General features: G+C 42.1%; 1 protein-coding gene across 3 annotated transcripts; it reads right to left on the bottom strand.

Moving 5' to 3' along the window:
• zmp:0000001167 (protein phosphatase 1 regulatory subunit 12A) lies at positions 1-21,509 on the bottom strand. Of its 3 annotated transcripts, none has more exons than XM_061822625.1 (25): positions 21,035-21,505; positions 15,182-15,312; positions 14,949-15,067; positions 12,836-12,992; positions 12,607-12,751; positions 12,438-12,512; positions 12,239-12,318; positions 8,232-8,437; positions 8,013-8,122; positions 7,732-7,926; positions 7,582-7,664; positions 7,405-7,494; positions 7,166-7,267; positions 5,980-6,084; positions 5,816-5,906; positions 5,595-5,726; positions 5,402-5,504; positions 5,216-5,319; positions 5,069-5,134; positions 4,966-4,988; positions 4,830-4,878; positions 4,643-4,747; positions 3,546-3,596; positions 3,328-3,378; positions 2-994 (listed from the first exon to the last, which is right to left on the bottom strand). In XM_061822625.1, exons 1-25 carry the CDS (start codon positions 21,308-21,310, stop codon positions 908-910), a joined length of 2,736 nt encoding a protein of 911 aa, XP_061678609.1. In that variant the 5' UTR covers positions 21,311-21,505; the 3' UTR covers positions 2-907. The 3 variants fall into 3 exon arrangements, with proteins under 3 accessions (XP_061678611.1, XP_061678609.1, XP_061678610.1); XM_061822626.1 differs by having other exon boundaries at positions 3-994; positions 5,075-5,134; positions 21,035-21,501; XM_061822627.1 differs by lacking the exon at positions 3,328-3,378 and having other exon boundaries at positions 1-994; positions 21,035-21,509.
• Positions 21,510-22,200: the final 691 nt, after the last annotated feature.

The raw sequence follows: 22,200 nt of genomic DNA, 5'->3' as shown, positions 1-22,200 counted from the left end.
GATGTGCAGACATTTTAATATATTAGAAAACCAACATGTGAAGGAAGGCTAAATGGCATTTTACTTCAAAAAGGGTATTATTATTATTATTAGAATAATATTTATAAACATGTATAACTATACATAATCATGCTCTCTCGGGAGAGGAATTTACAATTAAAAACTATGACATTTTTTCCTCAATGATAAAAAAAAAAAAAACATTCATAGTTTAATAGGCTTTGACTGAACAGTCATTTTGTTTTGCACGTCTTTTATTTCTTTGCGGAGAGTAAAGTGCCGTGACCTGGTTCTGCGGTCTTTTCATTTAAGAGCATGGAGTGTGTGTGGTCACAAAAAATTAAAACATATATGGGGGTAAAGGGAGGGTGCATAGGTGGAGAGGTAGGTGGGTTCAAACACTTCCATGTGGTGAGAAAACAGCTTTTGGCTCAATCTTCAAAGAATTCTTTCCTGCTCAATATCACGAGAAACAGGACGGCCAATAAGACAAACTTGTGAATGTGTGACGCAAATGTGCTCACAAAAAATAACATAAATACCAAGTGGGAGATTTAAGACCGACTGGCCTTGTGCTCTCAGGGGATGTGCATCAAAAGATGTATAGGATATGCACACAGAGGGTGGGGGTGAACGCCCCCGTCCAATGAACAGCCGTGGTACAAAGTGGACATTTGGGCTTCTGTGGGACCAGTCAGTCACGCCAAAACGCTTCCTGTGACAAACACAACAAGGCACACAAAAGCCACTCCAGCTGTTTGAAAGGCATCACGAGCCGAGTCGACATTTGGCTGCCCCCTCCTCTTGCTCTTTGGCTTTGGGAGGAATGTGTGTGGAGGGATGGATGGAAAGAGGCGGCAGAAAAGAAGGAGGGTCCCTGCTTTCTGTGTCCCCGCCCCATCGACGTCTATTTGGAGAGTTTGCTGATGACACGGATCAGTGCGCCATTCTCATCTTTAAGCCGCTGGTTGTCTGCTCTCAGGTCAACCAGAACCTGGAGATAAAAAGTCACATGCATTACTATGAAAAGTTCAGGGTGGACGAAAAACACGGCAGATAGTGGCCCGGAAATGTGGGCCTCCTCCTCAAATTCTTATAATTTTTGTGATTTAGATAAGCAAAAATTGAAAACTATTACCCAAGTGAACCTAAAATACTCTTTTTAAAATGATTTAATTTATTAAGGGGGTAAAAAATAAATAAATAAATAAATAAAAATCATGGCTATGTGTGGAAACTGTAACGGCCCCCTAAACCGAAGAACTGGTTGGGCCATCAACAACTGGAATCAAGCATTTTCTATAAGCAATGAGTCTTTCAGATCTTTGTGGTGGAATTTTGGACCACTCTCTCTTACAGAATTGTTTGAATTCAGCAAAAGTAATTATATTATAACACCATTTTTCAAGAGGCTGCCACTGCATTTCAACCGGATTCAAGTCTGGACTTCGACTACACCACTCTAAAACCTCCATTTTGTATTGTAAGCCGTTTAGAAGTTGACTTGCTGATGCGTTTTGGATCATTGTCCTGCTACAGAACTCAGGGTTAGGGTTGAGGTCACTAACTGATGACTGAACATTCGCCTTCAGGATTTTCTGTTAAAGAGCAGAATTTGTGGTTCCACCCAGGTCCTGAAGGAACAAACCCCGCCACATTTTGACTGTTGCTATGATGTTTTTCCAGAAATGCTGTGCTACATTTAAGACAGATGTAACGAGACACACATCTTCCCTGAAGCTCACTTTAATCTCGCCAGTCCATATAATATTCTACCAAAAGTCTTGGGAGCCATTCAGATTCTGATTTTTTTTTTTTTTCCCCTCCCAAAGAAAGACGAGCCTTTTTGTTCAGTAGTGGATTTTGCCTTAGAACTCTGCCATGGATACCCTTTTTGCCTAGTCTTTTCTTTTTCTTGCATCATGAATGCATGAACTGAAGTTCTTTACAAGTCTGAATTCCTTTGTGGCCTCCTGGATGAGTCATTGCTCTTCTCTTGGGGTAATCTTTGTAGGCCGGCCACTCCTGGAAAGCTTTATCACTGTTCCATGTTTTCTCCACGTGAGGATAATGGCTCCCCCTACAGTTTGCTGGAATCCCAAAGCTATAAATATGGCTTTAAACCACTCATTTTTGTCTCGGGACGCACAGTAGTTATGATTTCCCTCAGAAGGCTGTTACAACAATGAAACCTAATAAATGTTCAATCACTAAGTCATATTACCACGACACAACAAATTGAGGGATAACCAGTTTTAATTCAGTGGCACGGTGGTCAGCTGGTAAAGCGTTGACCTCACAGTTCCGAGGACCCGGGTTTGATCCTGGCCCTGCCTGTGTGGAGTTTGCATGTTCCCCCCCATGCCTGCGTGGGTTTTCTCCGGCCACTCCAGTTTCCTCCCACATCCCAAAAACATTCAACATTCATTCGAGACTATAAATTGCCCCCAAGTGTGATTGTGTTTGTCTCTATGTGGCTGGCAACCAGTTCAGGGGGTACCCTGCCTCCTGCCCAATGACAACTGGGATTGGCTCCAGCACTCCCTGCAACCCTAGTGAGGATAGGCGGCAAAGAAAATGGATGGATAGATAGTTTTAATTAAAAAGAAAAGAATAATAGTTCAAGTATTGTTTAAGTTACTGTAGCAAAACGATTTGGTCACTAAAGTGAAATATGTCAACATTATTGTTTGTAATTATGACAATCTGGAATTTGGGTACAGATTTGAGCAAAAATCCCCAAAATTGACAAACACGATTTACTTAAATAGGCCACATAAAATTATGTGGCGGACTGCATCTGACCCCTTGACCTTGAGTTTGACACCTATGCTTGAAGCCCTTGACAGATTGATAAATGTCATTTACCACACTATTTCTTGACTGCTGTGTAATTTCTTTGGATGTCATTTTAATTTTTTAGAACTTTTGTCAAACTTGTTTTTGTCAGTTCAGATGTCTGGAGCTAATCAGGCTTTCAAACAAAGTAAATATTTCAGCATTTTTTTTGTTATAAAATAAATGTGTGTTATACCAGGACTGCAACAGTGGGGGGGGGGGATTACTGATTTTTATATCCGTAAAAAAAAAAAATGTTCATTCAGACCTTGTATAGTATCACAGATTATGGGGTGGATGGTTGCAGATGTGTCGTGCTTATGCACTTTCAAAGTACAACTTAAAAAAAAAAAAAAAAAAAAGTCATCTGTAGTAAAAAAGTACATGAAATTCATTGGCCGAAAGTCATGCCCAACAATGCTGCTGAACGGCACACGCTAAAGCAAAGCTAACCAAGTGGCAGCATGCGAAGCGCACACGGGTGCTCACCTTCAGCTCCTCCTCCAGCTCTGCCATTCGCCGCTCCAGAATCCGGCGGTCCTACAGCGTCAGAGGAAGACGGAAGGAGGAGACGAGGGGCCGCAGGGGTTGAGTGAAAGGGAGTGAGGCAAAGTGGTTTTGTCAAGAGTGAGAGCAGGGAGGTGGCAGTCGTGAGGCGAAGGAAGCCACAGAAACAACAGGTAAGATCAACAGTGAGGATGCTTTACCTTTCTCTCGAGGTCCAGCAGGGCTGAACAGTCAGTGAAGCGCTCCTGTCTCTGGAACACAGAGCAGAAACAAATATGTGTTTTTAAGAGTCAGAATCAGAGTTAGTGGTACATAATTGATGCACAAGACTATTGTCTAACTGCCATGGAACCTCCGTGGGTGAATCAGTCTCCCACTGTAGAACTGAGTGTTGTTCTTAGTGGTACGTTCCCAGTGACTGTTTTGGTGAGTGGCTCAGTGGCCCCGTTAACACTGTCTGCCTTCATACAGTTACAATACATGTTCTGAGTTAAAAGTCCCTTGTCAAGTTTGAATAATGCAATGAAATACTTAATTCAATGAAAGAATGTACCGAATACAATAAAAATACGATTAATTGCTACAGTTAATGAATAAAAACAAATACAGTGATGGAATTTGGACAAAACGCAGTGTGCGCGCGTGCATGAGTTCTGGGAGTTCTAAAACTGTGCCCCTTTGACAAAACTCCTGTGGTCAGCCCAGCCCCCCCAGTAAAACTGGTCTACAACAGTTCCTGCACGTGTCATAAGTCAGTCTACAGTACTGGTGTCAAACTCAAGGACTAGGGGCCAGATCTGGCCCACTGCGTGGTTTTATGTGGCCCGTGGAGGCAAATCATGTATATTTACTGCCATGATTGTTATGTTCAAATCTGTACCAAAATTTCAAATTGTCATATCATAAAGTATAAGGAGATATTACAAACATTTTTGTGTTACCAAACAACAATAGTTGGAAAAACCCATTACCCTCGATTTCTGATTCCAAAACGAGTTCATAAATTCAATGTGTAAATATGATGAGGCGGTTAAAGATTTTTATCATTTTACAGCCATAACGGCCCTGTGAGGGAAACCTAAAGTACAATGTGGCCTGCGACAAAAATGAGTTTTGACACCCCTGGTCTACAGTAATAAACTTGATGAGAAAATGCCCAAAAGATGAAATACCACAAAACATAGGAAGAATCTTATGCGGTCTTGCCTCCTGACCGGATGTGCACTGCTCCCAATTTGAGAGCCAGCTAGTATTTGAACCTCCTCTAGTGTGGTGTATGTGTTTTGTGCATTGGCACCTGCGTGGCCTTTTCTAGATCCAGACGTGTCTGACTGACAATCCTCTGTGTGTCCTGCAGCTGAGACTGCAGCTGGCTATTTTCTCTGGTCACCTCCTCAAACAGCTGAGTTCCGTGAGCAAAGAGGGTATTAATGCAATAAAAATAATCATCATAATTAAAAAAAGAAAAAAACTTTTTTGCTGACCTTTTTGAAATCCTTGCTCTCACCACCCTCATTACAGTGTGCACTGGACCTGAGAGTACAAGGAGAGTGGAAGTTAGAGACGCATCTATTGTAGCGCTGACAGGAGGAGGAAACATGTCAAAAGTATGAGTCATACCTGGAACCCAAGAGCTGGTCTGACTGTAAACAGAGGAGACAGCCCGACAATTTATGAGCAGTGTCTTTGGTTACGGGCCCGTTGAGACCACAAATAAACGTACACGCACCTGCGGATCCAGTCGGCTGCTTGAGAATTCTTCTTCTCCGCTGGGATCATTGTCATCGAGCTTGAGAGGACACAGTATTTTTTCAATAGAAACCCTTTACAGTTGCTGCATCTTTTCTATTCCATTAAGATCTAAATATACCTCCCCGCTCCTCTGAGCCTTCCTCCTGGCCCGCGCTTGTCTCCTCTCTCTGCGCTCCTGGGCCCATCGCTCAGTCTCGCTCTCCCCGGCGCTGGCCTCAGTCACTGGAACAAGGCCAGTCGTTTAAAACAAGTACTTCAATAGCAAGGTGAGTAGTGGAGTTAGGAAAGAAGTGGCAACATCTACCTCTCCTGTCAGTGGTCTGAGGCCGTGGGGTGCCGGCGGGCTGCGTGAGACCGAGCAGATCAGATTTCTGCAAGCTGGCTATCCGAGACCTCCAGCTCACCTCCTGTAGACGCGAGTTTCCAAGTCTTTGTGAGGTGACGCGACGACAAAAAGCAGCATTCAACCCAGGCCTGCGACATGAAATGCATCTCACCCCTTCCTCTCCCTTCTTAGACTTTGCTTCCTTCTCCTTCTCATCTTCATCCTTCTTTTCTATTGCTTTGTTGTCCTGCTTCATGGTCTTCATTGTCTTCTCAGCTTCCTGCAGATCTGTCAGCGTCACCCCCTTTCAAATCACAGCAAGACGCACCTGCATTAGACTCCACAGCCGGAGGTGCCATACTACATTCAATGGTCTTCTGAGCTGTGCCGTACTTGAGTGGAGCGACGAGATTGCCGTGCATGCCGCGAGCGAGCTTTCCTCTGTGCCTCTGCCTCCTCATCCCGAACTGGTGTCAGATAAGATCTAAATGTGCCAAAAGTAATCTTAATCTAGTAGCATCAAGAACAATGTTACACAGATGATTGCGTTAGCTCACTTGCGTCGCTGCTTGGTCTCAGATTCAGGGCCGGTTGTGTTCTGAGGGTTGGAGCTGCTGTCTAATGCTGACTGATCCTTCTTCTCAGCCTGTTCCTGAGGAAGTCTAAATATAAAACCCATCACCACATCATTGACGGATAGATTGACACTTCACTTTAGGGTCAAAAAGCCCCCCCCCCCCCACCAAGTGTGGTCCAACATATGAAAATGTATTCGCAGCCTGTCAAGCACAAAAGAGAGCAACAGGTGGTGCGGTCACTCCTAATTGTTCTGCAAGGTGATTTTACTATTAAAGCAGGTTGCTGTACACACAAAGGCACTTTTAACAGCTTAACACCTTATTTATTTTTTAAATGCAAGAGTCCCACAAAATAGAGAACTTTCTTAGTAGGCATTGCTTACTACTTGTACTCAAATAAGAAAACAGCACACCGCGCACAACAATGTCTTTTGTAGTACCAAGATTGACCTGTGAGAGGCAGCATAGGAGTCAAAAAAATAAAATGAGCTTGGGAAACTGCCTGCCTGTCATCGACTGTGAATCTTGGTCAAAAATTCTTGCCATTTTTTATTGTGGTCAATGACTTTGGAGACATGTTCCACACACAACTACAAGCGGCTCTTCTGTTTGAGTTTGGCACAAGCTTCAGGTCGCTTCCTAACTTGGTGTCATTCTGTAAGTCAATCATTCTGTTGCTTCGATGAACTTGTTTTACATTTACGATTGCTGGGTCTGACTATTTTCTGGCACACCCTATACTAAAGGCTAATCGGTTATGATAACACGTAAGACACATCTGCGAATCGGGCCGTTGATCATAAGGGAAGCAAATGCTCAAATTTTGTCCGACTCAAAATATGTGCGTCCAGAAAGAAAAACAAATGACCAATGTCTGTATGAAGTAAGTACTCCTCACAATCACAGATAATGTTGCACATTAGATTTTTATACCTCATGCATTTTCAACAAATATTGTATTGCAACTCCTCTGAGGTTGGAAAAAAAAAAACCATGCTTTAATTGCTACTTTCTCTAAGCTTTTTAAAAGTCTTCATTCTGCCCCTCAAAATGCTTCTTTCTTTCGTAATTTAAACATACTTTGCACTTAAAACAATACTCAAGAGACAGAAAAATTATATGCATATTAATGTTTACTGTGGCCTAGAAAAGAGCGAATACATACCTCTGTCCCAAAGGACTGTTAAGGCGACTGAGTCCAGATGTGCTTGTTCCTATGCTACCTGAGTTCACGCTGGCTTCATCCAGTTTCCTTCCGTAAGAAGAGCTGTGAATAAAACAAGAAGAGGACCTCTTCAAACAGAAAGACACAGAAGATGCAATAAAGTGCAGTGCTCCCAAAATAAGCAAAAACAATGTAAACAAATACAGGTGGTGGTGGTGGTGGGGGGATCCATGACCGACCTGCGAGGCAAACAGGGGTTGGAGCTAGTGAGGTCATTCCCCGATTGGCTGTGAAGGCGGCGGGTGTAGGACGAGCTACGACTCAGCCAACTGACAAATGCAAGGTGAACAAGGGAACGGATGCGGTGAGAAAAACATGCTGGTCACGAGCAGGAAAGCTTTCGAGCAGAAGCTGACCTGTTGGAGTTGTCAGGGCTACTGTCGGGAATACTGAAGAGTCTCCTTGTTGGAATAGGAGGAACTCGGGCAAGTCTTGGCTCCTGTGAAGAAGTGATTATGGTAAAAAGCGTATTGTGCTTAGGTAGACAAAGAATCTGCATTTCATACTTTAGGGTCAGTCTCAGAGCTGAGACGGGGACTGGAAGCGGAGCGGGTCATCCCCAGCCCCGACTCGGCAGGCTTGTTTTGGTCTGGATTGGAGTCAGCCAGTCCAGCTGAGCCTAGAGTTACCGAGCTGCCTGCCTTCCTCAGTGATGTTCTCCATGAGCCCGGGGCCTCGGTGGCTGGGGGTTTGGCAGGTTCCTGTTGGTCAGTCGTAGCTGGGCTCGTTATATTGGTATTTTTGGGTTGCAGTCAAGACATCCTGGTAATGACACCACCTCGCTTACCTTTTTGACCTGGTTCGCAGCAGTGCCTGTTGGCATGGAGGTAGGAAGGAGGGTGCTGGTGTTGCGTTTGTTGTTCAAGTTGTTTATGATCTCCCGGTTTTTTGCTTTCTCTGCACCAGGCAAAAGGATTATGTAAATCTTGTGAGACCGTCCAACAGATTAACTTCTAGAGCATACAAAGAAAAACAGCTCTTTTGACTCAGAGGCAGCTTCTCTCACCTGACTCGGCGTCACTCTCTGATTCGCTCTCCTCCTCCGAGCTGGAGCTGCTGGAGGCTTTGGGCTGACTTTGCGACTGGGTCCGCGCAGTCTGGCCTTCCTCCTCCTCGTCCTCCGCAGGGCTACTCTGCAGGGCAGGTGGCGGGTGCTTCTCCCGCTCATGGAGGCAGATTTTTTCCTTACTGCTCATACGCGAGATCGAAGTCCTGAGGGCCGAGAGCAGGGAGGCAGTATGACACAGGTGGCATGACAACAGCTAATCGGCTCCATGTGCAACTAATTACAAGGAGCACGCTCAATCAACACGTGTCAAACTTTCAGACCCTGTAAAGTTATTCCAGTGTTCTTTGTACCAAATGTGGTGAGAGCAAGGATTTCAAATGAAATGCACCAAATGTGTTTAAAGATAAAAACTGAAAACATGCAAGACAGAGAAAAATATAGCACTGAATTGCTGGGATTCAGTGTTAAACAGTTTTCCCCATTTCAGTAGTGTGTATTGTGGGGGCGTGGCTTAATACTAGCTAGAGCACCCACTTGCCCTTTTTGGCATGAGTCTGCCCATCTCCTATACATAAGTACGGAGCGCTTTCACTCCATCAGAAGCTATTCACGGCAATTGCCAGATCCTTACTGGACCCTTAGGACTCCTACTATTCCCGAGGGATCGGGACCAAGCCATGTTTGTGAATTTCTGCATATAACTGACAACCCCTATAAATGGTCATTATGGTATACTATAATGTTATAATTGCCTATGCTAAAATAAATCATGACCACAAATTATGATGTTTTAAACACCTTAATAGCGTTTCATACAATTGCAAACAACTTTAAACATTGCTGTATGATGAAAAATGTATTTGGCCTACTTTAAGGTACAGGAAATGGCTGAGAGTAAATCACAAATTTCTCACCGGTGTCAGCTTTACTTCCTCTGTGTTGTTGTACAGCACTCACTAGACTATACACAAAGCCACGGGATATCTTAACTGTAACTTCAGAACTGTTCTCCCAAAGTAAAGTACATACTCTACTCAGTATTATGCCATGAAAAAAAAATCCGAACAAGTGGGGTTTTCTGTTGATAAGGGTGGGAGGAGATTACATTCTGAAAAGAAAGCCAATATAGGGGACTTTGTGTTTGCCTAACTGTGAATCTCTGAGCATAGACTATACTAATCCATCCATCCATCCATTCATTTTCTTAGCCACTTATCCTCACAAGGGTCGCGGGAAGTGCTGGAGCCTATCCCAGCTGTCAATGGCAGGAGGGGGGGTACACCCTGAACTGGTTGCCAGCCAATCGCAGACTATAATAATAACTTGGTCTATTTTTACCACTACAGCGTGCAGTTAGCTATCAAGCTATGCTTTCAACCGAGAAAAAAAAAAAAAAAAAAAAAAAGGAAAAAAGAAAAAGCACCTTCCCTGAAGTGTTATGTTATCTCTTATTCGGGCTACAAGGTCTCTGATTTGTAGGCCCGCCGATGGTCCACGAGCCCGCTTGGAGCTTTAGTTAGCTGAGCCTCTAGAGAGCTCATGGAAAGTTAACTGTTACATACGTTCACTTGCACGCTGGCTAGTTAAGAATTATGCAGGCGACAGGCTTGTTCTGTACGTCACCGCCTTGCTTGGTTTTGTGTTAGTGTGTGGGTCCACTTAAAAGACACTTCAGGGAAAGTAAGCTTATTAAACAGCGGCACCCATTATTTAGCCTGTGGCTCACACTACAGACATTTGAGCACATACTGTAGGAATGAACACAATTGAGTGAAGGATGATTGATGTCCACAGCACTCAATAACTGGGTTGAGGTCTCTATTTCCACAATTTTGGAGCCTCATTGTGGATACTTGATTTTATTCATCAATTTTGGGCTTGTTAACAGCACTTATTTTTAATGTGTAAAATTCGTAAAAGATTTCATTTTCACTTTACAGGGACTGTAAAAGCTTACTGCAAATTGAAACTTCACTCTGAGAGACTTGTGACCACTTGTAATTCCTAAGTACACCTGGCAAAAATCAACAATTCTGCCAATAAAATGATGAAGCTCAGTTTTGTCTGATACTTTGTATTGGATGTTTTAATTAACCTGATGTATTGTGGGCAGCATGGTGAACTAGTAGCTCACACATCTGCCTTACAGTCGAGGTTCTAGAGCTCATTTTTCCATTTCAAAATTGTTTACGTGTTTACAAAAGTAATACTTCATATCTTTAAGAACCAAGTCTTATTATTCAATTTTTATGACTGTGTTGAAGTGTTGATGAAATTAGAAGCACGAGCTAGGACTACATTATAATTACACAAATTGGAATTAAAGACATAATCCAGATGATGTTCAGTGGATAGACTGTAATCACTTACTTTTGTAAATATATTTAAGTGCAGACATTTTATAATTAGATGCAGCTGTATCTGAAAAAAAAAAAAAGTCTTACGAGTGCTGCATTTAAAGCTCTCTGGTTGTATACAATCGTTGTGGTCATTTTCCTAAAACTTGTATGAGCAGGACTGGTTTAAGTCAAACATTGATTTTCAGTGTTAAACAATATAAACAACTCAATTGTATATCTCAGTTTATACAAACATACACACACACACCGCAACAAGTAAGTAATGATCAGTTCATATAACATAGCCACGCTTTGCTTTTTATTTAAAGTGGATTGTAGATATGCAACAACGGCAACATTCCGCAGGATGTATTGTCAGCAACTTCAAAAGGCTAGTAGAACAAAGCAAATACAACCTGCTCATGAAATATTAGCTGACACAACCAACTCACAATAAAACACTGACATAGCAAGCATCTGGAGCAGTCGACCCAGGTTTGCGTACATGTTCACATAAAAAAAAAAAAAAAACACACACACACACACACACACACACACACACACACACACAAGAAGATTCGGTGTCACATACGTCACACAGTCCAGAGAGAGCCCATTTCTTAAAACATATGAAGCAACAAAATGCAGACAAAACTTGAGATTGTTATGTGGGAAACTGGGTGTTTACAAATGATTATTTTTGACTGAACAATGTTGCATCTCTGAATGCAATGAGCTTTTAATGTATTGGTGAGTTTTTTTTTTTTTTATTGCTTGACCTGTCTTGAAATAATGTGAGAAATGTAATACAATTAAGTCCCACAGAAAAGTGAACCATACTAAGAATCGTAGGGACACCCACAAAAATCTAGATTTTATCAGGGGGTCCAAGCTTTAGCAAAAATAAATTGAATGATGCACGTTCAAATGTAATATTCCTCAACGTTTGTTTATTGACAATGCTAAAACCAAATTCAATGTCGGTCATTCTTTTGTTTTTCTTTTCTATGTGGCCCTAATCCTCCTTTGTTATGTTCTGAAGTGGGGTCCCATTGAATTTTGTTTTTACAATATGGTGCAGGGACAATAAAAAATGAGCTGCAGGCTAAAGCCCCCGAGACTGGACATTTGGCACCCCTGAATTACAATGGAATCTCTGTTTCAAACGATTTGGTTACCCCAAAAAAAATCTTAGAAGGAAAAATTGCCTCAGCTCAGGGCACATTATTTTGAGTTCATAATCAATCTTGGCACAGCTGCGGGAGTCTTAGTTGTGCTTTTGTGTATTCATCATTTGCTCTGTGCGTCATGCATCACAGGCACCTTTGTTTTTTTTTTTTTTGCTCTAAATTAGCTGAAAGCATGTCTCCATATTAATTGCAAACTCCTAGCAATACCATTATTAGGAAGGACACACACACACACACACACACACACACACACACACACACACACACACCACACACACACACACACACACACACACACACACACACACAATATATAGCATTTTGATGCAGCTTCTATTGATCAGTAATTTTGCCTGGGGACATTCTCTTGTGGTCAGTGAGCATACCTGCATGAATAATGGGGTTACTCAGGTTCATTTTAGGTTTGTGCCCCCACAAAGCCACGACAACAAGCTGACGGACAATTGACACTGACCTGCGTGTGCGCAATGGTACTGTGGAGATTTGCAGGCTGGTCTCGATGACAGGAGTCTGTTTCTCTTTCTCGGTGCGTAACTGAAGAGAAATATAAACACACATAAACACAGAGGACATTCAGACCGCTTGCATTATCAGTCATATCAGGTTCATCTGACAGAGGAAGAGTTGTGTAGACTGTGTGCGGGCACACTCACAGCATTCTGTTTCTTCTGCAGCTCCTCCAGTGTGTCCACTAGGTTCTCATCTGCTACATCTAAAGGTGTTTGGCCCTACAAGGATATTCACAGTGCACGGTGGGTGCTTAGCGAAGGCTTCACAAGACAAGCGACTTATGGCCAGGAACGATTATTTGTCAGAGCTCACCACGTTGTTGACAGCACTCATATCGCACATGTGGTCCGCAAGCAGCGTGCACACCTCCTCCTGACCCCAGTGAGCTGCGGCATGGAGGGGCGACCAACCGTCAACATCCTGGCTATCCACATCCACCCCACATTGTAACAACACCCTGGTGCATGGGAGACAATGGGCAAGAAAGTGACTGAAGAACTGGACAGAAAACAGGTTTTGACTCATATAATAGGATTCTCACTTTAAAACTTCGATGTATCCTTTGGCTGCTGCAACATGCAAAGCTGTTGCCTTTGTGTTTGGGTGAGGTGTCAGAGTGCCACCACTTTCTCGCATTGCCTTGGCATCCTGAAGCATGATCCTCTCCTCCTGCTTTCGAGCCTGGTCCACATCAATTGCTGTTATGTGAACACGAGCACATACTACAATTGAGTCCAAGCAATGAGTGACTCCATCCTTTTTCCAATAACACTTGTCCTTTTCAGGATTACAGGGTGCTGAAGCCTATCCCAGCTAACTTTGGGCGAAAAGCAGACTACACGCTAGCGGTTGACAGTCACCCTCGTAACATATTGAGAAAAAACCCATGTAGCATTAGTGACTTTCAATGACAGACTTTACTCTTGAATACAGAACTGATGCTAAAGGTGGTGAGGTCAAGTCATTCAAAGTCAAGCACAAAAAGAACAATATTACTGTAATTTCCGGCATATAAGCCGCAACTTTTTTCACACGCTTTCAACCCTGCAGTTTATGCAGTCATTTGGCTAATTTGTACATTTTTGTCAGACTATATATTCCAAGGAAATGACGTTTACCAGACCGGCCCTGTTAGCACCGTGCTATCGTGTTACTGCCGTGTCTCAGTGATTTTTACTGGTATGTTTTTGGTTTTTTTAAACCTGCCCTGTTAGCGTGGCGCAAGCATTAGCGCGGCGGTGCTAGCATTAAACTCTGTGTACCGTCTTTTTTTGTAAAGATCTCGTGTTTCAATGTCAGTTTCAATATGGGCACTTGCGGATTTTACACAGCTGCGGCGTATGTATGTACCAAATGGTATTTCCTTTACAAATGTACTGGATGAGGTTTATAACCAAGTGCATTCTGTAGGCTGGGAATTACGGTAATCTACTGTGAGCAAACATTATGATCATCAGTTGGCTATTCCGGCCATCGATGTGTGACTATAAGGTACAGTGTGACCCCATTATTTGCGCGGGTTACATTCCTTACACCCCAGCAAATAACGAAAAGCCTCAAATATTGGAAGGAGTATCCATATATATGTGATATGTACCATATTTTGCAACAATAAGATGCACTTAGTAGTTAATTTGAAATGGACAGCGTACCTTACAACTACCTTACAATTGTTGTGCAACTGCCTTACAATTGTTGTGTGACTTGTACAATGAAATACACTTGAACACACTGTTAGCATGCATGTCAGCAAGAGTTGTGGCATATATGTAAACTACCATATGATGGCACTCACAAAGCAGAGATGAATAATTGCTTTTTACATCTGTAAGCAGAAGAACCTTACATTGCCCCACACATTGCTTCAGTGGCCAGGTCACTCAGTGTGTCACATCAAAACTAAAATGATCACAGCACAGCAAAAAAAAAAAAAAAAAATAGCATAACTGGCAAAAAATAAAACAAAATAATGACTCAAGGAATAAATGAAACAAAATGTTAACTTTAAATGTTACTTACATGCTCCCAGCATGCTTTGCGGGACTAAGGAGGTCTTTATATCACATGTATCTCTAAAGAACAATTGGGCAACTATCTCGCCAATAGTCACTTAATTTCAATTTCTGGCCCACAGGAGTCAAACATTTAGTTTTCCGTCTTTAAAAAACAAAACAAAAGAAAAAAAAACTGCCTGACAACGGTAAGATTGAATTAAATTGAGTATTTGTACTGTCAATAGAATCTGGGTACATTAGCAAATCCAAAACAAAAATGTGACCTATCAGTTCCAGTTTTTGTTTGATTTGTATGAATGAATTCAAAAGGAAAGCAAAGCTATAACAACTTCACCCTCAACTTTCTATTTCTATTCAGTTCAAATTACACAGCCAATATAATGCTGCTTCTCAGATGCAACAGTGTATACTATCAGGATTTGTTTATAAATTCAACTACTTCTCAAGCTCTGTCAACCTAACTCAGACAAAACATCAAATTGGCAAATTTCACAAGAATGTGTCAGCAAACAATCGGCAGCAATGCATGGACAAAAGACTTAAAGAATTAATCTCAATAACTTTTGTGATTGTCTGCTGTAACTGCATCAGTCCGTCTCGACATCAATGCAACCACATCGTTTAAAGTCAGCACATCACCTTGCTTTTTGATTTCTGCTTTCAGCAGTCTCTCCATGGGGTCCTCCGTGGCCACGTCCAGAGGAAGGTCCCCTTCACTGTTCACTGCGCCGACATTGGCACCGTGTTCTATCAAGTACCTTCAAAAAGACATGCAAACAAGTCAACAAAGCGTGAAGCTCCCCAAACTAATTGCCTGTACAGGAAGTCGTCTCCTCTAATGCTAATAAAACAAATATGTCTCCAAGACTCACTTGGCGATCTGTATGAAGCCACAAGACGCCGCAGCGTGCAGAGGGGTCCAGCCCTCGTTGTCGCCCGTGTTGACATTGCTCCCGCTCTCTACCAGAAACTGAACCATCTCTGCATTCTCATCAATGCAGGCCTGCGAGAGGACAATAAATAAACATGCAATGCTTTGTAAGGGAGATACAGAAGTGTGTGTTTGTCAAGAAACATTTCGGTTTGTTATTACAAGAAAAACAAAATGAAACATCTATAAGAACCATCTTTAGCACCAAAACAATGTGGGCGTCTATTTGTTGTGTCTACTTCCTGCTAAATGGGTTGCTTAAAGCACTCGGGCACATTGCAAAAGAGCATGTCGCAAGAGTGAAAGGACAAATCTATGTTACTGGTTTTCCTGAGGCGAACAGGATGGAGAAGGTCATACCAAGACACTGAACTGTTGCGTTCATTGTCACGAATATCTGCAAAGGAAAAATGTAGATCCGCCGAGGGGGATGTTTTAGCAGTGGATTGTAAAAGCATAATTTTTGATACAGCTCTTTTATTTCATCAGATTAAATTGTGCAGATGGTCACAATGCAGTCTGTTTGAACTCTCATTGATACTGATACTATTGTTACTGTCATTTGCCACTGCTCATCTTAAACCAGTATACGTTAAAATCAAAAATAGTGATCATAACTATTTTTGCAAAGTCAGAATTATGAGGAATGTCTTGAAAGTAAGATTTTGCAGGTGTATCTAATCTTGCGGCTGGTTATACATTAGTTATGCTTGTAGTTATTACTGCAACCTCTGTTCTGCTCTGTGCACTTCGAGTTAGATACATTTCAGTGTGTGTGTGTGTGTGTGTACTGTCGTCTGCATAAAGAGAATGTAGAGACAACTAATAGCAATAGAGCTTGTGCACCTACGTCAACGAAGTAATCTGACTGGCCATATTGCCGGTCAAGCAAAGCAATGCTCAATACTAAGTCGGTTGGAGACGACACGAAAATACGTCTTATAGTACGACCCCAGAGTTTTGTCTGATAGCGTTAAACATTTAGATGGTGATCATAAACGAAGGTACTCATTTGGAGTACCTTCGTATGACTCATTTGAGAACAATGCATATTAAAAAAAAAAAAGGGTTTACCGAAAATTAACGAAAATTAGCTCTTTTTGACTGGCAATATGGCGCCGGGAAAATGGTGACGCCACGTGCACGAGCTCCCAAACAAGAATTACTTGGTGACTAATGTGATTTAAAAAAAAAAAAAAAAAAAAAAAAAAAAAAAAAACCCTGCTCATGAAAAATTGCTCTTCTAACATTTGAGACTTGAAACCTATTTGCTGTTGTAAATCAAAATTGAGACCACTCTGCAATGTAACATTTATTCTCCAGTTTTATCTCGTCTTTTTTTTTTTATTCAGTTAAAATTTCATTTTCAACCTTTCACTTTATCTTCTTATGTAATACAATCATTTGAATGTTAGAATTTTGGCCCTAGAATTTCTCTGTTTTTGTTATAATGCGCTGTCAGGATGCGTTTTGTAAATTGGTCATCTGGAAACAGTTATGTACATTTTGCCTGTCAAGGGTAAAAATAAATAAATAGATAGAAAACACAGCAAGGACACGAGTTGCAATTCCATTGATTAGGATGAACTGTCTCAACATTAGTTAAAGGATTTATGTGATTTTTCTTCTCTCTTTTTTTTTGCCACGTACCCTTCTGTCATCATTTTAAAACTGAGTCATGTAACAGTGGCGACAATCCACGCAGCCTGGGCTAAGCGGCTGGCAAACTTGAGTTTTAGTTGACTCCATGTGTTGTCAGCACTCAAAAGCATGAGGCAATAGCTTGTGTGTCTAAAAGCAGTGATTCCAAACCAGTGGTGTCACAATGGGACCCACATTTTCACATTGTCGCTAAGTTGTGACCAGTAACCTGCTATTCTTACTGTGCTACAAATATTTGACTAACTTTGTGGATAAATTGTACTCAGAGCAGTTTCCAAACTACTGTTTAACAAGGATTTTTTTATGCAAAGAAGAAATGCTACTTTTATTCTATTCTGCTCACTGCTTGTATTATCTACAGGCACTCACAATCCACAATCTTGTTTTGTCAGAGAAACTTCTGTCAAATGTTTTGGTCACCAACCTAATGCAACTATTAGTAACGTTTGACTCAATTTCACCAACCAAGCCAGGCAATCACATGACTGCAGTCTCTGTGGCAGTACAACCTCGTATAGAAGCAATGTCTTCAAAGTGACTAATTTATAGATATTCTATATAATCTATTTTTACCTCACAGATGGGCTCTAGCTTACCCGCAACCTGAGTGAAGATAAGTCATATAGAAAATGGCTGACCGATGAAAAGAACAGCTACCATGTCATGGCCTGTCATTTGTGTGTGCCCAAAATGGCAGCATTTCACCCCACACGAATGCCAGTGGTGACTTGAGAAAAATATAAAATACTCTCTAGTTTTATGTCATAGTGAAATAAAACCAGTACTTCAAACATTGCATAACCCAAAAAAAAATTGCAGTTGCTCCGACCCAATCAGAACTGTTGCAATTTGCTATTGTAGAAAGGAGTCTGAATGTACTTTTTAAAAAATGTTATTTTCAAGTGGAGGAAAACTATTATTTATTTTTGTGTGCACATTCAAAACAAAAAGAAAAAGAAATTCGTAATGCATGCACGGCACTAAAGATAAAGATGTAAGTTGGCAAAATTCTAATTGTTTTTGATGAACGATACGGATCAACATTGCTGACACGTGAGTGAAGTTTCTTTCTCTCTGTCTCTCACACACACAAAGAAATATAGTCCGATGAAAAAATGTAGCCCCGCTTCTGAAATTCTTATATTTTTGGATAGTTTCATCAAATAAATACAAATATACAGAAGTAAACCAAGTTGAACTTAAATTGCTTTTTTGTTTTAAATGCTAAATTCATTTATTAAGGAAAACAAATACTATTCAATGTTACCTGGCTGTGTGAAAAAGTAGTTAAACGCTTGGTAAATAATGAATTGTGGCTAATCTCAGTTTTTGGTTTATTTTCACTGATTGCAACCATATCTGATTACCTCCAAACTTGTTCAATCAAGAAATCACTTAGACTGTGTCCCGACCAGTTCAAGTCTGACAAAAATCTGAAAAAAAAAATGGCAACATAATGACCCGATCCGGAGAAATTCCAGAACAGTTGAGAAATAAAATAATTGACGACTATCAGTCTGAAAAGGGTTATAAAAGCCATAACTAAAAATTTTGGATTTCAGGGACCCATAGGGAGCGCCATTATCCTCACATGGAGAAAACATGGAAACAGCGGTGAACCTTCCCAGGAGACTGTGCAAAAATGGGATGCATGGCATTGCATTGAAAGCTTCCACCCAACAGTGATGGTAGGCAATGTTTGTTTTGTAGCAAACTTCAACTGTGACAAATTAACAGCTTGAAGCAAGCACGCGTTGCTTCTTATTTGGAAAATTGTACAGGTGAGTGTGCGAGTATGGGCAACATTTGTTTTCATAAGTTTAAACATTTAATGAATGCAGGAGGGGTTAAATAAGCAAAAAATGTATTTATACATATTTAGGGGGCGGCACGGTGTAACAGCTGGAAAGCGTTGGCCTCATAGTTTTGAGGTCCAGGGTTTGATTCTGGCCCCGCCTGTGTGTAATTTGCATGCTCTCCCCATGCCTGCGTGGGTTTTCTCCGGGCACTCCGGTTTCCTCCCACATCCCCAAAACATGCAACATTAATTGGACATTCTAAATTGCCCCTAGGTGTGATTGTGAGTGTGGCTGTTTGTCTCGATGTGCCCTACGATTGGTTATTATGCAAACAGGTCAGGGTGTACCCCGCCTCCTGCCCGCTGACAGCTGGGATAGACTCCAGCACTCCCCGTGACCCTTGTGAGGATAAGCGGCTAAGAAAATGGATGGATGGATATTTAGGTCTCTCCTGATCTCAAACAGTCACCTATTGTGGGTGGGACCTATAAATGGGACTTCACTCGCAGGCTTAACTGAGCATGATGTTGCCCAGCAATTGTATTCATTGCTCACTTCAGAACATCAGAATGTTGTATGTCAGTACTGTCATAAACCGAAGACCTCTTGTAATTTTCTTGCGACTCGCTTTTAGGTCTCGACCCACCAGTTGAAAATCGCTCGTCTAAAAGACAAGATGAGCACTGTTGCTGTTGCTCTTTAGCCGCTTCTCACTGCAGCCACATGGAATCTAGTCCATCCGACCATCTTAAGCCACCTAAGAGGCTTTACTTTTGGGCTAAATCACAAAGCTGTTGCAAGTCTTTGTCCTCATTTATATTTCCAATCAAGCCTGCCAGTTTGGTGTATCAAATAAAAGACCCCCAGATGAGGCAGCAGAGTGAGTAATCAGGCTGAATGAATGAACAGAGGGTACTTATGGCGCCCTTATATGTTACGAGTGGGGAAACGCACAGCCTCTGAGCAGATTCCTTCCCTCTCTCATCAAGTGACTCATTGTGGAACTCGACTTTGACAACAGCAACTCCTGCTGTTGAAGAAAAGTTTTCCATTTCCTCATCTTGAACTCCCAAAAGTCCCCTCTATGGGGAATTGGTGAGCGGGGGAGAAGGGGCTGGCAAAGGAAAGAGAAATGGCGGAGAGGACATAAAGGCTTTGAACGGAGGGGACGGAAAGTTTGGAGTGCGCGCAACTATATTTAATTCTGGTCGCTCGGCAACTGATGAGCAACACTTGGAGAAAGGGATGGAGCGCGGTGGAAGGGACCACACTGGGCGACTCGTGTGACTCAACCAAATGAGGGCACGTTGGCGGAATATTGTTGGCACTCAGCATCTGCACCATACAAGTCAATCAGGAGGGAGGAACACCGCTTTTAACTCCAAGCATGACATCAACCCGTGCACGCGGGCCAGCGAATATGGGCCCGGAACGATCTCTCGGGGTGCAGACCGCAAAATAGCAATTTTACATATCTATACTCGCTTTTATAGGGTGAACGGTGTGTTTATGACATGATGGTAGTAAAAGGGGAAAATACATGTTGCTGAAGGCTTGTCGGACGGTGAGCATTTCCAGAGTCCCTCAGAAACACAATAAAGTTGCTTTTGTTTAAAGACCAACAATTGTCATATTGAAAAGAAAAAAAAAAAAAAATCACAAAAATACAAAATATATTACAGTGTCACCCTACACGCTGTTTTGGAAGAAAGATATAACTGTTAATTGAGACATAACTGTGATGCCCAACCAGAGTGAGATGTTATCCCACAACAATACAACTTTGTATTAATAAATATATGCCAGTGATGGAAAAAACTGAATGCACTACCATCAGATGGAGTAAAATACATAAGTGACTTGTGTGCACACTTTTTGTGACATTCTGGTTTGATCGTGTGCCTTGAGATTGTTCTGAAGTAAAATATAGTTTGGGAAACATTGCAGCAGAGTAAAAAGGAGATTTAGGTCAGCGGATGAACGAGGCCAGTGAAACCAATCAGCCATCACGTTCCATTAGGAACTTGCCGTGTCCAAAAAGTGCCCACCACGCTCTCATTTGTTCTAAAATGTGACGTTAAAGGCGTCACCGTGATACAAAGTGTTTCCAACAAGGCATTCGTGGCGCTGCTAATGTCATTTTTTTTTTAATGTCCTTTTGCAGCACAACCGAAAGAGAACAAAGTGATGGTCTCGAGTCCACGAGCGGCTAACGGAAATGTTTCGATTAGCTCCGCTCTGTCAAGTACCGGAGTCTCTTTTCACTACTTTTAATGTTCACTCACCGCTTTGTACACTTTCTGATAAAAGGTTTGGAGGGTGACTGCACCAACCTGGTGGAGCGCTGTCAGTCCGTCTACATTGGCGTGGTTGATGTCAGCTCCCTGGCGGAGAAGAGCCGCGACCTCCTCCTGGTCCCCGGCGGAGCAGGCGGCCATAAACACGGCTCCCTGGGCGAAGCGGACTCTCGGCCGCCGTGTCCCCGAGCTGCTGGCGCTATCCCGAGCTTCCGAGTCCGTCTGGTCCGTCTCCGAGCCCAGCCATCGCTGCAGCTGGTCCTGCCGTCGCTGTTTGGCAGCTTCGGACCGGGACTGGTCAGTGGCCGCCATCTTCCCTCGTCTGTCCCGGACCAAATCAGCTCATAGCGCGGGAGACGTTGCTTTGGATGGGCTTGGATTAGAAACTGCTCCCGGTATGCGCCCCCTGGTGGCAAAACGCTCCAAATTAAACTGTTGAACTTCAACACAACTTTATGACTGAGTGGCAGTCCGGTGCTGCGTTCAATATACCTCGGAAATTCAATAATCCAGACAAAGGGTGTTGCGCGTTCTCGCTCGTGTGCCACTGTATTTGGGTATGATTAAAGAGTGAATCACGTTACAGAATTAGTCTTTTCGATTGGAAACAATCTTTTTTAATCTAAGATGTGTTTCTTACCTCTATAAGGACAATAATGAATTAATAAATATTGACACAATTCTATGTGTCTCCAATTAACCACAAATGAACGTTTCCGGTGGATTTCTCATGATTTAGTTTTTTTTTTTTTTTTTGCTTTCGAGCAGGAGCCTCAAGTTTCGACTTCTACTCCAGAGTACTCATAATTATTATTACTTGTCTAAATTTCCAGTTCCAGTTGTATAAAAACAACTCCAAAGCATGCTGCCCCCACCAAGCTTCACTGCAGGTATGGTGTTGTTTTGGAGATGAGCACTCTTGTGTTTGCACCAAACACAACTTTGAATTTGGCCGGTATAGTCAGGCTTAGTTTCTTCCAGCCATAACTCATGGCCTTCTCAGCGTTTGGGAGCCCGTGTTACATAACCTGTATGTTTTTCCCGATCAACACTTAAGCATTGAGAAGAATCATCTTTATTGTCATTAACATTCATGCAGGCGTGCATGTGAAATTTGTTTTCTGCATTTTACCCATCAGAGTGAACACACACCCTTGTTAGTGGAACACACTGAAATGGGGGCAATTTAAGTACCCAGGGAG

The sequence above is a fragment of the Syngnathoides biaculeatus genome, chromosome 6, assembly GCF_019802595.1.
Source record: "Syngnathoides biaculeatus isolate LvHL_M chromosome 6, ASM1980259v1, whole genome shotgun sequence".
Lineage (NCBI taxonomy): Eukaryota > Metazoa > Chordata > Actinopteri > Syngnathiformes > Syngnathidae > Syngnathoides > Syngnathoides biaculeatus.
This window is presented reverse-complemented; position numbering and strand designations above follow the sequence as displayed.

Excerpts from the sequence above, each read along its gene's own strand:
- zmp:0000001167 (XM_061822625.1), bottom strand. The coding sequence starts at position 21,310 with ATGGCGGCCACTGACCAGTCCCGGTCCGAAGCTGCCAAACAGCGACGG. Across the intron at positions 7,665-7,731 it reads GCTCTGAGACTGACCCTAAA|GAGCCAAGACTTGCCCGAGT; the intron begins GTATGAAATGCA and ends ACTTCTTCACAG. Across the intron at positions 6,085-7,165 it reads AACAGTCCTTTGGGACAGAG|ACTTCCTCAGGAACAGGCTG; the intron begins GTATGTATTCGC and ends TTTTATATTTAG.